Genomic DNA, 13661 nt, shown 5'->3' with positions numbered 1-13661 from the left:
TCACACGTTGTCGAGCCTCACGTTTCACGTCTCATCTATAGCGCATAAAACAGGGCGAGGTGTCGTGCGACAGTGGCGCAGATGGTGCTTGTGTGGGAGATGTCAGAGCTTTGTCGCATCTGTATTGTTTGTTTCATTTAGTAAGCTTGGGCCAGACGATCTCATGGGGATGAGGCTGAATCTCCAACAACCATTTACACTGAATCCGTGCACGCTTCTTATCTTACTTAGTCCCCCAAGCGCCGTAAGCCTGCTAAATCAGCAAGAGTTTATCTCTATTGCCACCATATATCCTAGCCAGTCAATAATAAGCTGGTTCCTTAGGTAGCTTGACTCCATAGGCGCTACCGGATTTCATGAGTTAATGCGCATCAGGGTACCAGAGCTGCCAGAAGCATAAGAGGCTAAATTAGTAGGCCACTTTATGCTATTTAGACTATGTTTGTTAGGCTATTTATTTTTGTAGCCTAAAGCTTAGAGGTTAATTCTTCTGCTATCTACTAGATGCGTTACACATCCATCATGTTTAGAACCGGACGATGTTCCAGCTATGGAATCCGATCCGTAACGAGCTCTATGTCGCGTCACATGTTGATGTCGCTGTTCTTGGTTTTGTTTGTGTCTTAGTCGACCAGTTAGAACCTGCAAGAGCCCTGAGACCTCCGTGGCAGTCAGCGAGTCCATACCAAGACCACATCCCACTTGTATGCTCCGCCGCATTAGAAGAGATACCGACACAGTAGATGCCAGTCTATCTCCAATTCGACTCCTTTCTCCTCCTCCATGGTTCAACTTTATGTCTGTTGTTGACACTGTTTTCGTTTTCCCTGTGGTCTCTCTGCTCGTTTCTGCTCTCGCCGTTTGTGCGTGTTTCGATCGACCAGCCGACCCTCGCGGTGCGGTTCTTAATGCTGTCCCCGGACGGTAGTTTTTTTCATCTTGCCGTTAAAACTAACTAGGTAGGAGTATTTCACCAATTGTCGATATGTCTCATATCACCTTCAAAACCACCTTGGTATACACCTTCGAGATCCGCCAATCAGCTTAGGAGGCTGCCTCAAGCATTTCGAAACCTGCCAGTCCAGCCAGTATCTGTTTCAACTATCCTCCCAGTCAAATACAAAAGGATCAGCGCCAATTCGGTCAGAACGCAGCTAAAGACCGCCTAGATGTATAGATAGAGCTCCTTGATTATGCGGAGAAGCACTTCAAAGGATTGTGAGTTATTCCCTTCTAATTTAGCGAAATTCCTACTAATAGATATGGTAGACCATAGGCCAGTTTACCTGACGAGATCTATAATATCTTGAGTACCAAGATTGTTTTGTCAAGTTATCGCCATAGTAGACTAATGTTCTGCAAATGTTCTACCAAGGGTAAGGCTTTAAGCTTCCTGTCGTCTGATGCTGCCAATAGCACGCCCTCCATTGATCGGGAACGTGATCTTCGAAATAGCAGATATTCAATGAGACCCAGGAATAAGGTCTATTCTGCGTTCGATGACGACGACGGGGGTGATGATGATAGAGACGCCCATGTGGCTCTCCATCTTCAAGCCGAGGAATATGCGCAAACCGCAGCCGATGTGTTACCAGACTGAGCTACTAGACCCCGTCGATGATGGAGAACCGAAGGCTATTACCGGCAGCGCCATTTTCCAAGGTGCGTACGATAGGTGGGTTTCAATCAACACTGATGCTTTCCGTTCACACGACAGGCACGCTTTTAAGACTATAATACTCAGACGGCGTCACAAATTTCTTCAAGGGAAAAAGTTGCTACGGCACTGATAAGACCATGTTTAATACGAGACTTTCTCAACAATAGGTCATAGCTTTCTGACAGGGAAACGGTTTCGCCGACAATCTGAACGAGAGATCGCCCAAGTTTTGCTTTTTTGAGAAGCTCTTTTCGTATATAATGTAATAAGCAGCTACAGCTGAAGCATTCTTGTGAATTAATTGATGGCGTGACTCATTAGTTGAGAATCCTACCTCTACAGCCCAGTTTCCAGGAATTGGATGAGGTCCTCCTTCTGATCGCTTTGTAGGTCATTGATCTTCTCGCCATTCTTGTACATTTGGAAAGTAGCAGGCTTTGAGACTCCAAGCTCCTCCGCTAGACCCTTGAGATCATCAATGTCGACCTTGAGGAATCGAATGTCTTTGAACTTGTCCAGCTCGTTTGCACTGGTACTAATTAGTGACAAAGAGCACCGTTGGAGGAAGTGTACAAGAGAGCTTACTGGGCAAATGTGGGAGCAATGTTCTTTGACTCAGCGGCATGAGTAGAGTAGAAATCGACAACGACGACAGAGTAGTTCTTGAGTGTGTCTTTGAACTCGTCCTTGCTGTCTTTGCGTTAGAATCGGGATGGTGTGGGTTATCACGAGGAAACTTACGTTCGGATGTTGTGCACCATCTTGTCTGAATCGGGGAGTGATGTGTCGGTGATTGTGTCTGTACCGAGTTAGCGGGAAGTTGGCGTGCAGGATGGTTTGTTCTTGTACCTAGAGTGATTTCGTAGGTGCAGTTTTTTGTTTTTGGTTGAAAGTAGGAGCTTGGAATAAGAGTTGATGTTGTTTTGACAAAGGAACTTTATGGTGACGTTGTTGATTGTTGAGTTGTTTCTGGCTGACATCATCATTCCGTCATGGGTCTAGAGCACTGAATCTCAACAAACTCTCTCCGCATTTGCGCAACGCCGAAGTCACCAAATAACCACAAGCCGATAGTAATCCGTTGTCTTGAAGCTTGAATGCATAAACGCCTTTGGAAATGTCCTTTATAAATCAAGCGCAAGACGGCCCGCAGTTAGCTGTCCTCCTCCAATTGGTTCTAAATAATCACCGTGGCTCAAATCAAATGAAGCGATAACAACAGGTCATACAGCCCTTTTAACTCACAACAAGGTTTTAACTGACAAAGATTTACAAGCAAAACTTACAGCCGGTGTTTGTATGGATAATTGATGTCAAGAGTCTCATCTGGATCTCACCTTCGATCTTTGTCTTGTGAGTTTGGCCAGGCAGCTTCCCAATCCGAGATATCCTTACAGCCTCCATATATTCAAGGTATATATGAGCTCTTTGTCACTTGCATAAATACCGAGTAGTACCTATTTCACCTCATGTGTGCTTGGTTAATGATTCTCATCTGAGGTCTGTTTGCCATTGGCACTAAAATCTCTGCCATTAACTCCCTGATATGGTACGATGGCGCGCTTATGTAATTCAGTTATTTTCTCAAGTGGCACATTCCCAAGTTGTCTCTGAATCAGCATTGACATCCTCGATTGAACGTGGCTGTCGTGACTGTTTTACCGCTTATCGGTGAGATGAGTTGGCTTTTTGGGATGATACACTGTCAACCAAGCTGTCATTCTTATACACAGTAGCACAACAGCCAATCGCCTTGACCGAAACGCATGTCGAAGCCAATTATATCAAGATATGGTTGCGTTAGCGATGTAGATCGCCCATCTGTTTCAACCTCCTTCTCATTGTCCTTTGGATCTCAACACCAAAGAAGCGAACATGCAGGCTGAGTAATCACCGAAGACCTTGCTCAATCGCAACACGTCAGTTAGTTCCGTTGATCCGCTCGCCTCATTGATACCAAGGTGGGGATGCACTCTCACCCCCGCTCGGTATATAAAGCTGGTTACCCCTCCATTCAGCTACCGATGGTGTTGCTCAGCATTCCAGTACACACTCAAATCTCATTTCTATCTCATATCTCACCGTCAAAATGGCTCAAGTCCTGGTCGTCTACCCTTCTGGTCCTTCGTTTGACATGGACTACTACCTCAAGACACACATGCCTCTTGTCGCATCGTGAGTAGCAACCAATCTACCAAATGTCCAACCTAGCACAATAGCTAAAATACTCTACAGCAAGTGGGGTCCCTTGGGCCTCAAGAACTACAAGATCCTGAACTTCGTGGAGGGTGCTCCTTACCAAGTTCAAGCTTCTCTTGAATGGGAGAGCGTCGAGGTCTTTGACAAGGCTGCTGCGAACGAGGTTGCCAAGGAGATCTTCGGAGACATCAAGAACTTTTACCAGGGAGAGCCATTGCTTCTCAAAGGTCCTGTTGTTGCTCACGAAAGCGTTTCGTCTTCGTAAGAACATACACTAATCATGTGATGGATTTAATACATCGAATCTGACTCATGATAGCCATTCGAAACTTTGAGGTTTGCCTGGTGATTTGTTTTATCTGCACGAATACGACGGGCATCTTTGCGTTGGTCCCTATAGATACCGGTTCCTGATCGCTTTCGCATCGGAGCTCTGTAACAAAATGAAAACGTAGATCTACTCGACTTTCATAAAAACTCATGCGCCCAATATGGTGTTGTGCTTCTTGACGCATGCGGCCATCCGGTGTCAGCAGCACCATTGTATAACCTAGAAGCGCTTCTGAGACAGCAAACCCCCCAGTGAGAGTTGGGTAATCGTGATTGTGGCATTCCCACACGTCCCACTAGATGGCAAAGTGATACGACATATCAGGGATACGTGGAGAGTCGCCCGATATGACTGGTAAGAGTACCGTCCGTATCTAAGGGCCTGGATTTTGACATGACAGAAGAAAAGCTGAGACCATGATGTGATGTCAATGAGGAGACTTCATCGTTATCGCGTCTTATCGTCTCTTATCGGGCCGTTGGCAGTCAGAATCTAAACCATATTCGGTAAAGTAGGTCTTGTCACCAAACCCGATTGCGTCAATTTGTGTGACGCAACAACTTTGTTGGTGGATAACAAAACGACTTTCATCTTCCAACCTGGTAGTGTCAACATCAAAAATATCACACGACAAAAATGGCTTCAGCAACAAAAGCTCCAGAGCTCGAGCTCACTCAGTTTCTCAAGACTGTGCTCCCACAAGACGACAGATCTTCACTGCGAGAGTCGGTCATTCCACAGCTGCTTGACGCTGTTTCCGCCATTGGCGACGAACTCAGAAGATCATATGATGTCTCCATTGTGGGCACCGAAAATGCCTTTGGAGATGAGCAGTTGAACGTTGATGTTTTGGCGGAGAACATTATTCGAGATAGGTGTGCCAAGTCCCCTGCTATTAAAACTGCCAGCAGTGAGGAGGATCCTGTTGAGAAGCCTGCTCGTGAAGGAGAGACAGTGCAGCCCATCAGCGACGGCGAACAATACACTATAGGGTTCGACCCCCTCGATGGTAGCTCCATCATCGGCCCGAACTGGTCCGTCGGTAGCATCATCGGAATCTGGGACGGAGTCACTGCCATTGAGCAACCAACAGAGAAGCAAATCGCATCTATCCTGGGAGTCTTTGGCCCACGAACCCTGGCAATCGTCGCCCTGCGAGTCCCTGGGTCAGACCCCGTGTGCTTTGAAGTCAGCCTCAACAACTCCCATAAGTTCACTGTCGCCCGTCCTGAGCTTCGCTTTGCCGAACCTCCATTTAAAACACGTTACTTCGCCCCCGCCAATCTGCGAGCTGCCGCTGAGAACGACAAGTACATGAGCCTGGTCACCAAGTTCATCAACGACAAGTATACACTAAGATACTCTGGTGGTCTTATCCCTGACGTCTACCACGCCCTTGTCAAAGGCCACGGAGTGTACGTCTCGCCCGTGACGTCCGTGAGCAAGGCCAAGCTACGAAAGTACTACGAGTTGTTACCTGTGGCGCTCGTTATTGAGTGCGCTGGAGGTCAAGCTATCGACCCTGAGACTGGATCAAGAATATTCGACATCACTTTGAAGGGTTGTGATGACAGAGCTGGTTTGGTGTGTGGAACTTCAGTGGAGGTTGAAGCAGTTAAGAAGGCTTTGTTGGATTAGAGTAGAAAACAAGGCAAAAAGCGTATCAATTCAGCGTGAACCTAAGTACAAAACAACAAGTTGTCATGAATACCACCCGTACTATTTGTGAACTGTGACTTGTAGTCACTCACGCCTTCCCACCTGCAAGATGTGGGAAATTTGGGCATGCCACCTTCACACCATTTGCATCTTCCTTCATCGGCTGCCAAATCGCATGATAAGCACTAGTCCTATCCATCAGAACTTCTGCTTCTAGTGCATCCGGGAAGACATCCGCCAATGATTTTTTCGAAGCCACAACCGCAATAGCCTTGAGAAGATCATCATCGTCAGACCCTTCTGGTCCAGGGAACGACATTTGAACGCCAATCATTTGATCTTCTGGTCGATGCAGCAGCCAGAATGACCCAGCTCCTCTCTTCTGAGCTGCGTCTCTCAGAACAGGATACAGCTGTGTCAGAATATTTCCCACGCCTACATGGTGGTAGGTCCAGCGTTGCCAGCGGCCGATGTGATGTTCATCAACGGGAGTGAAGTTGTGAGCACCAATGACTTTCCAAGTACAGGCTTCCACTGATTTGAACAGGGGCTGTTTCCAATACGGGGTCTGCGGCTCACCAACTTTGAACTCGTTGGTGGTCCAATCTTCATACTTCTTTGCGTTATCCAAGGTATCAAAGAGGTATGCTCCTCCGGTGAGCATGTTGCCGTTGATAGGATGGTATTTTGTAGGTAGATACTTGATATACATGCCTGGACGCTTGCCCATGACCTGAGAGCCGGCGTACTGGCTGTGCCACACGTCCTGAAGCCCGACACGTTCGGTTATCAGGATTTCAGCAGTGAAGGCCGCCTCGGCTTCAATCTTGCCATCTTCGTAGTTCAGGACTTGGTTACTGGTTGTCTCCGCTGTTCGCGTTAGCCAATAGATCAGATGAGGGGTAAATGCTAACTCACCCATTGTGGTTTCTGCGTGAAGCACAAGTCTTGCTTCTGCTCCGCTATCTGGTTTGCAGTTGAGAGAAAGAGAATTCCAGTATTTCTAGCTCTTATGTTGATTGCTGAAAGTAGGTCCACTTGTCAGATCACCGTGACGTGGCGGTGCTTATGAGAATGAGGAGAAACTGTTCAGCTGATGACTCTTACCTAAGACTGCTGCAAGTGCTGATGGGCAAACCTCCGTTCACTCACGGCTTTTTAGTAGCCTTCCTCAATTGGGGTAAAGTCACTCTGACACGATAATTTATAATCAGCGTAGATTCTTAAGCTTTCTATATGTATGAGACTGAGTCGCTGCAGTCATTCATACATACGTTCGATCGATGATTCTTCGTAATGAGCCACCAAGAACAGTAATTTTATGGAAGAAAAATGTGATCACCATCATTCAATGAATGGAAGTCTCATTTCCATTTGCAGTATCTCATCACAAACGTAAAGATTTAACAAACAGCAGTGATAATGTGCTTGGTTATTCCTATAAAAGATGTCACTTCTACCGAGCCTTGAACATATCTAGACATCCTGCACCAAGTTAACGAATTCATTACCTGAAACGAGTACAGTTCTTACACTACGCGGAATATCTACTAAGCTCCAGTTGTCAAAATGTCCGAACCCGTAACGCACCAACAGCACATACCTCTCCATCAGATCACAGATCCAGCAAAGGTTCAAGAGGTGCTCGAGAAGATCTATGGCGCTGGCAATTTCGAGGCTACTTGGAGTGAAGGGGCTATAGATGTCGTGACAGAGCAGGAGGAGCCCCAGAATCTCCTAGGAAAGCTTCAGGAGGAAGGATGTTGAAGGCAAAGCAGTCCCATAGTATCGAACTGTTTGCCGATGATTAAATAGGTCTAGGAAAAGGGTGAGGAATACGAGAATAGTCGGCCAGGATTCCAGGTTACTCCTCGAGCTAGTAGCCTCACCGCTTCGGAATATTGTCGTCCGAAAGGTTGAATTAAGCATGCCTGAAATTTAAAGTATCCCTTGATGAAACAGCATCCCCCAATCTTTGATTATGCCCCCACAGATATTCCGGACGCTACATGGTCCCCGAAGACACCACCACCTAAAAAGGATGGATCATTCTGGTCTGATTGGTGGAAACATGGTATTTCACGGAATGTAACCTCCTCGTCCGATTTTGTAAATTAGATACATGTCTCGCGAATTCACTATAAGAGATGTCACAACTCCCGTTTGATTGATGGCTCATCCAAACAATAACTCTTTTGCAAATATGGTTTTAATTAAGCTTACTCCGGCTATCCTTCTAGCCTTCCTGGCTGGCGCTAATGCCAAAGATATTTTTGTGTCTCCAACAGGAAGCGGCTCTGGTACCCTTGCATCGCCATACGGATCTATCCAGTCTGCTATTGATGCTGCCAAAGCTGGTGACATCGTTTACCTTCGTCAAGGTACCTATGCACCATCCAAGAACATTCAGATCAAGACGAGCGGTGCCAAGGGTAGCCCCATCGTCGTGAAGCCTTACCAGAATGAAAAAGTCATTGTTGATGGAGAGAACATGCCTGGGTAAGTTACCTCGATGCAAAGAGATTCAGATGTCTAACAGACCACAGCACACCCAAGGCCCTCGATGAGTCGCTCCCTAATGCTGAGCGAGGCGTCTTCCACATTCAGAACGCCGAATGGTGGTCTTTCTACAACCTAGAGTATGTCTCTATGCTGCCGAAATCTGAAGAATCATTTACTCACATATGGCAGAATTATCAACGGCCCCTACGGCATATATGCCCGTGATGCTTCAAACAACTACTACGAAGGTCTCTCAACCCATGACAATTACGAGACAGGCTTTCAGCTAGAAGGCGCATCGTCCAACAACGTTGTTGTCAACCTGGACTCTTACCGTAACCGTGATCCACGAAAGAACGGTGAGAGCGCAGATGGCTTCGCTTGCAAGGATGGCAAAGGCGAGGGTAACGTCCTCCGAAATGCGCGTCTCTGGGACAACGTCGACGACGGTTTGGATCTTTTCATGTTCGGCTCTCCTGTTACTCTGGATGAGGTGTACGCCTGGGGTAACGGCTTCAATCGCTGGGGCTTTAGCAGCTTTGAAGGTGATGGAAATGGCTTCAAGCTGGGTATCACCAACAACCCTCCCGCCAACCACATTGTCAAGAACTGCATTGCTTTCCAGAATGCTCAGAAGGGATTCATCGACAATGGTAACCCGGGTTCTTTGACCATGGATCGCAACACTGCATGGAAGAACGGAAACGTCGGCTTCCATTTCCGCAGCTCTTCGTCCAAGGTGACCAAGAACATCGCCGTTAACAACACGGGCAAACAGGTTGACCTCAACAGCAAGGTCTCTGCATCAGGAAACTCGTGGGATTCGAGTGCCACATGGAACGACGCTGCTTTCAAGAGCACGGATGCATCCACGCTGAAGGGAGCTCGTGGGTCTGATGGACGTGTGAAGCCTAGTGATTTCCTGGTTCCTGCTTCTGGTGCTGCGATTGGTGCTACCACCAAGGCAAAGGTCCAAAAAATTCGCAGGTTCGCGTACTAAGTTCGGTCTGTTGATTAAAATCACTTCATAAGGGTTATTTTGTCCTGTCATTTTCTCATTGCACATACATTCAATATAATATGCACATACAATCGCAGCTAAAACAATGAATTGACTCCTTCATATGCTTTACAAAAACTAACCGCATCCGTCGTACTCATTCCATCGTGTTATATAACTTTATACAATGCCCTGGGTTCTGTTTTGTAGTACCGTTTGGGTCCATTATCATCCGCATGAGTTGGGTTTATTCTTCTTGGTTGCGTCCACTAAATCGCGCACATGTTAGCGAATTCTTTCGAGCCCAATGGAATAACACTCACAGGATCTCGTCAAAGTAGGGGTGGTTCAAGGCTGCCTTGGCTGAAATACGAGTAACGGGGTCGCAGATGAGCAAGTAGTCGAGCAGCTCAAGACCTTGCTCGTTCAAGTTGGGGCACAGAGGTGTGGAAAAGTCACGCTGCCACTTGGGGAAAGAGGGCTTAAAGTCGGGATAGGCAGTGACACCGGGCCATGCGTCTTCGTCGGGTGTTCCGAGGGTTCTAGTGAGATTAGTATCTGCGGTGGTGGATCAGATGAACATGAGCTTACCGGAAGATCTTGAAAATCTCGTCAATCTCAGAATCGCCAGGGAACAGAGGCTTTCGGGAACACATTTCAGCGAAAATGGTACCAACAGACCACATATCAACACCGGTGGAATACTGTCGTCCACCAAGCAAGACCTCGGGAGCTCGGTACCACAGGGTGACAACCTCGTGAGTATAGCTTCTTAAGGGAACACCGAAAGCTCTGGCCAGACCAAAATCAGCCAACTTGAGGTTTCCGTCCTTGTCAATAAGCAAGTTCTGGGGCTTCAAGTCGCGATGCAATATCCGACGCGAGTGGCAATACTTAATGCCCTGGCACAGATCAAGCATGAACTTTTCGACAACCTTATCGCTCATTCCCAGGTTGCGGATGGTGGTGGCGGTTCCAGTGGGCAGGGGCTTCCCGCGACCTCCGTCGGTAACAGGCAGGGAGTCCATGTACTTTTTGAGATCCAGGTCGAGGAACTCCATGACGAGGTAAAGCTTGTGTCCGTCTGCATGAACGATATTCAGAAGACTGACGACATTTGCATGGTTGAGCTCCCTCAGGACGGAAATCTCGCGGATGGCGGTGCTAGGGACACCCTCGTCTTCGGTCTCGAGACGGATCTTTTTGAGGGCGACGATGCGACCGCTGTGACCCAAGTCACGGGCTTTGTAGACAACACCATAAGTACCTGGTAATTGAGTTAGTTTGGTGATGGTGAATGAGATGAGTTGAGACAAACCCTCTCCGACTTTTTCTATTCTCTGATAGTTATCCATGTTGGGTGGAGACGGTTAAGATGAGGCGAGGCGGAGTGAATGAGGATGAAACGAAACGAAACGTTATCGGAGAGGCATAAAGTTTGGGGTAGAAGTTCTGAATAAATGATATGATGATACTGAGTGCTAGCAGTTTTGGATAGATGTCGGTCTGTAAGGCTGGTTGTTGTTGTCTGTCGTCTTTGTTTGTTCTGTTTGTTTCGTGGCCCGTTGCATGAAAATGAAAAATCGAGATGCATTGACGGATCATTTCTCTCCCGGCACGCGTCGCGCTTTCCAGTAACCAATTCAGTTGCGGGGACAACCCAGCCACTAAAACATGCCCTGTCGCGATACTACACAGCGCTGTAATGTATGCTGCAAAGTATGACTCTACTGCGTGATCTACAGTATAATATAAAATAAACTATTTATTTACCTGTACCTATTCAGTGGCAATACAACATTGAATACCTAGATGACTGTCGGTTTATTTATTAGTCTGTTATTGTTTTGATGACCCAACCCAAGCTAACTCTTGCTTGGCCCATGCTCTTGCTGACTTGTCCTTTTATGAGTGGCGATGAGTGAAATCTTACTCGGGCACTCTCATCTCATCTCATCTCATTCAGTTTCATTCGCGACCACAGATATTCTACACATTTAATCATAAAATATACAAAGCTTGTTTCAACTCAATTATTCTCAATACCTTCCACTTCTACAATACTTTCCTTTCATATGAAAGCCATATAATGCTCATAGATGACCTGATTGTCTCATTTCTTGTTGCTTACTCAGGTGATATACCAGTGACGGTTATCATTGCCCAAGTCTATCACGTCTCCTAAAGTGTAGGATCTCGTCTAAATACAGTACTGCTATAAAGACCACCTCCAACACAAAAGTACGTATAAGCTAATTCTACAATTCTTAATGGATATAGGTAGCGCTTCTTCGCACAATAGTTTTGCTCCATATCCAAATAAGGATCACAAGCATATAACCCAGCCAAAGAAGGCCAGACATGATAGCAAACTGTTTAAGCACACCCATAGACTGCATCCAGGGAACTGAAGCATACGAAACAGCAAACGCCAGGCAGTTTTTCATAACATTAACCAGAACTCCGATGTCTCCAGCTCGTGACGGCATACTGTGCACGGAGTAGGTGAGCAGAATGTTCGCAGAGCCTGTCAAGCCGAAAGCGACAAGACACCATCCCACGCAGACCTGAATCCAAGAGTTGGGATGCCTCAGACCGTGTCCTAACACTAGGCACCCGGTAGGGCTGCTGAGAGCTCCTAATACGATCAAGGGCAATCTACTTCTCGGATCGGGGCCAGTCATGTTCTTGCGTGCCGATCGGAGGAACAAAAGGTCTGCAAAATAGCCACCAAATGGCAGACCGACGAACAGGCCAAGTAATGACGAGATATTGATAAGACCAATAGAACGAGAGTTCCATAGTAATGGAGGTGAGGCGTAGATGAGGGAAACGATAACGGAAATGATGACTGTCCAGCCAATTGTCAGGCCAAAGACATAGACAGTAACGAGCACCTGCGGTGCTGTAAGGAGTTGAAGTGGCTGGATGAGGAGTGCAGGCATCTTCTTCCACTGTAAAGGGATATAATCGGTGCTGAACGATCTGGATATCCACTCTCCTCTCAGTGACGTGGGTCGAGTCTCCGGTGCTATCGGAGGAGCCCAGACATTTTCGACGGATGTTGTACTTGCTTTCGGTTCAATTGTGTCTTCACCGCTGACCTCAGCTGGGGGATTACAACTCTCGTCGACTGCATGTGCTGTCTCAGGTAGCATAATAATGGAGCAAACCAAGTTCAGGCCCATGAAAATGGAGAGTATTCGGAGGTACCATCGCCAGCTACCCATCTCCTCTCCAACTGCACCAGAAACAAGGGGACCTATGGCAGAGCCGGAGGCAAGAAAACCTACGTAGACAACCATAGCTCGACCGAGCTGATGAGTAGGGAAGGTCTCGGCCACAATGATGGGCCCAAGAGCCTCCACCAAACCACCGGCCAGTCCTCCCAATATTCGAGAAGTTCGGAGAGAGTCGTAGTTAGATGCTTCGGCCGACCAGATATTGCAAGCGATGAACAAGGTAAGTGACACAAGGACTGTAAGTCGCTTTCCGAAGAAAGATGATAACGGAAGGGCTAAGAGGTTCTATCGGAGTTAGGGGTCTTCTTAGACTGAAGCAAGAGACAGGTCACTACTTACTGAAAGTCCTAAAGTAAGTAGAGCGTATGTGACCAAGTTTGATGCTTGGGACTGGGAACAATGCAATTCTTGCATAATCAACCCGAAAACTGGTGAGAGGCCAGCACACCATGCATTACCTAGGAGATTGTAAAAGCTAACATTAACGAGCACCGAGATACGCCACCATAGCGGCCATTCCTAACAGCGGTTATTAGTATTTGCAGTAGAGATGGGATATCATGTATTTGGAAGACGTACGAGAGGAGACATCTTTACGGTCGTGAATGTGATTGATGGGTGTGTTTTGCTTCTGGAGTTTAGTTACATGCAATTTCCACAAGTAATTCGTGACAAAGTTGGGGACAGGATAAATGTGCTTTATGTTTCTGGAAGTGCCACGCGGCTGGACCAGCAATGATGTTTCAGATACCTAGATACCTGCAACACTATAGCAGCGTTTGTGAAGCCGTCTTTACCCCGATCTTGCCCCGGTGACCCCAGAATAGATCTCATAGTTTACCCCAGACTGGCCTTGCATGCGGTGCAAGGGAGTGTACGGGCCGCGGGTGTATCGGCAACTAAGCCCTTTGAAGTTAATACACTTTGAGATTACGAGTCGAATTACTCCAGTGAGGACCCATCTAGCTCAGATTCCAAGCCAGAGACTTATATATGAACAGAGTTATTATTACTGTTCCATTCTACGTTGGTGGCATCCCCCTAGGCAGTACATGCACAAATGTGCCA

At 47.0% G+C, this 13661-nt stretch overlaps 8 protein-coding genes across 8 annotated transcripts; 4 read left to right on the top strand and 4 right to left on the bottom strand.

Annotated features, from left to right (window-relative positions):
* Window positions 1–1996: 1996 nt before the first annotated feature.
* Window positions 1997–2421, bottom strand: FSST1_008595 (thioredoxin-like protein; the record flags this gene model as incomplete). Its single annotated transcript, XM_083225490.1, has 3 exons — window positions 1997–2195; window positions 2246–2350; window positions 2402–2421. 3 exons carry the CDS (start codon window positions 2419–2421, stop codon window positions 1997–1999), a joined length of 324 nt encoding a protein of 107 aa, XP_083084556.1.
* Window positions 2422–3749: 1328 nt separating this feature from the next.
* FSST1_008594 (uncharacterized protein) lies at window positions 3750–4124 on the top strand (the record flags this gene model as incomplete). The annotated part of the gene is made up of 2 exons (XM_083225489.1): window positions 3750–3835; window positions 3896–4124. 2 exons carry the CDS (start codon window positions 3750–3752, stop codon window positions 4122–4124), a joined length of 315 nt encoding a protein of 104 aa, XP_083084555.1.
* A 702-nt stretch (window positions 4125–4826) lies between these two features.
* FSST1_008593 (fructose-1,6-bisphosphatase) lies at window positions 4827–5828 on the top strand (the record flags this gene model as incomplete). The annotated part of the gene is made up of 1 exon (XM_083225488.1): window positions 4827–5828. The coding sequence occupies one exon, from the start codon at window positions 4827–4829 to the stop codon at window positions 5826–5828; it is 1002 nt and encodes a 333-aa protein (XP_083084554.1).
* A 109-nt stretch (window positions 5829–5937) lies between these two features.
* On the bottom strand, window positions 5938–6771 carry FSST1_008592 (uncharacterized protein; the record flags this gene model as incomplete). Its single annotated transcript, XM_083225487.1, has 2 exons — window positions 5938–6719; window positions 6768–6771. The coding sequence occupies 2 exons, from the start codon at window positions 6769–6771 to the stop codon at window positions 5938–5940; spliced, it is 786 nt and encodes a 261-aa protein (XP_083084553.1).
* A 647-nt stretch (window positions 6772–7418) lies between these two features.
* On the top strand, window positions 7419–7616 carry FSST1_008591 (uncharacterized protein; the record flags this gene model as incomplete). The annotated part of the gene is made up of 1 exon (XM_083223878.1): window positions 7419–7616. One exon carries the CDS (start codon window positions 7419–7421, stop codon window positions 7614–7616), a length of 198 nt encoding a protein of 65 aa, XP_083084552.1.
* A 436-nt stretch (window positions 7617–8052) lies between these two features.
* FSST1_008590 (pectin lyase fold/virulence factor) lies at window positions 8053–9351 on the top strand (the record flags this gene model as incomplete). The annotated part of the gene is made up of 3 exons (XM_083225486.1): window positions 8053–8348; window positions 8396–8488; window positions 8541–9351. 3 exons carry the CDS (start codon window positions 8053–8055, stop codon window positions 9349–9351), a joined length of 1200 nt encoding a protein of 399 aa, XP_083084551.1.
* A 247-nt stretch (window positions 9352–9598) lies between these two features.
* FSST1_008589 (kinase-like domain-containing protein) lies at window positions 9599–10706 on the bottom strand (the record flags this gene model as incomplete). Its single annotated transcript, XM_083225485.1, has 4 exons — window positions 9599–9620; window positions 9675–9893; window positions 9943–10618; window positions 10670–10706. 4 exons carry the CDS (start codon window positions 10704–10706, stop codon window positions 9599–9601), a joined length of 954 nt encoding a protein of 317 aa, XP_083084550.1.
* Window positions 10707–11618: 912 nt separating this feature from the next.
* Window positions 11619–13184, bottom strand: FSST1_008588 (major facilitator superfamily domain-containing protein; the record flags this gene model as incomplete). Its single annotated transcript, XM_083225484.1, has 3 exons — window positions 11619–12878; window positions 12933–13112; window positions 13173–13184. 3 exons carry the CDS (start codon window positions 13182–13184, stop codon window positions 11619–11621), a joined length of 1452 nt encoding a protein of 483 aa, XP_083084549.1.
* Window positions 13185–13661: the final 477 nt, after the last annotated feature.

The sequence above is a fragment of the Fusarium sambucinum genome, chromosome II (genome assembly GCF_050947815.1).
Source record: "Fusarium sambucinum isolate potato_lamoka chromosome II, whole genome shotgun sequence".
In the NCBI taxonomy this organism is placed as follows: domain Eukaryota; kingdom Fungi; phylum Ascomycota; class Sordariomycetes; order Hypocreales; family Nectriaceae; genus Fusarium; species Fusarium sambucinum.
The sequence above is the reverse complement of the archived record's forward strand: the minus strand, read 5'-3'. Positions and strand labels throughout refer to the sequence as shown.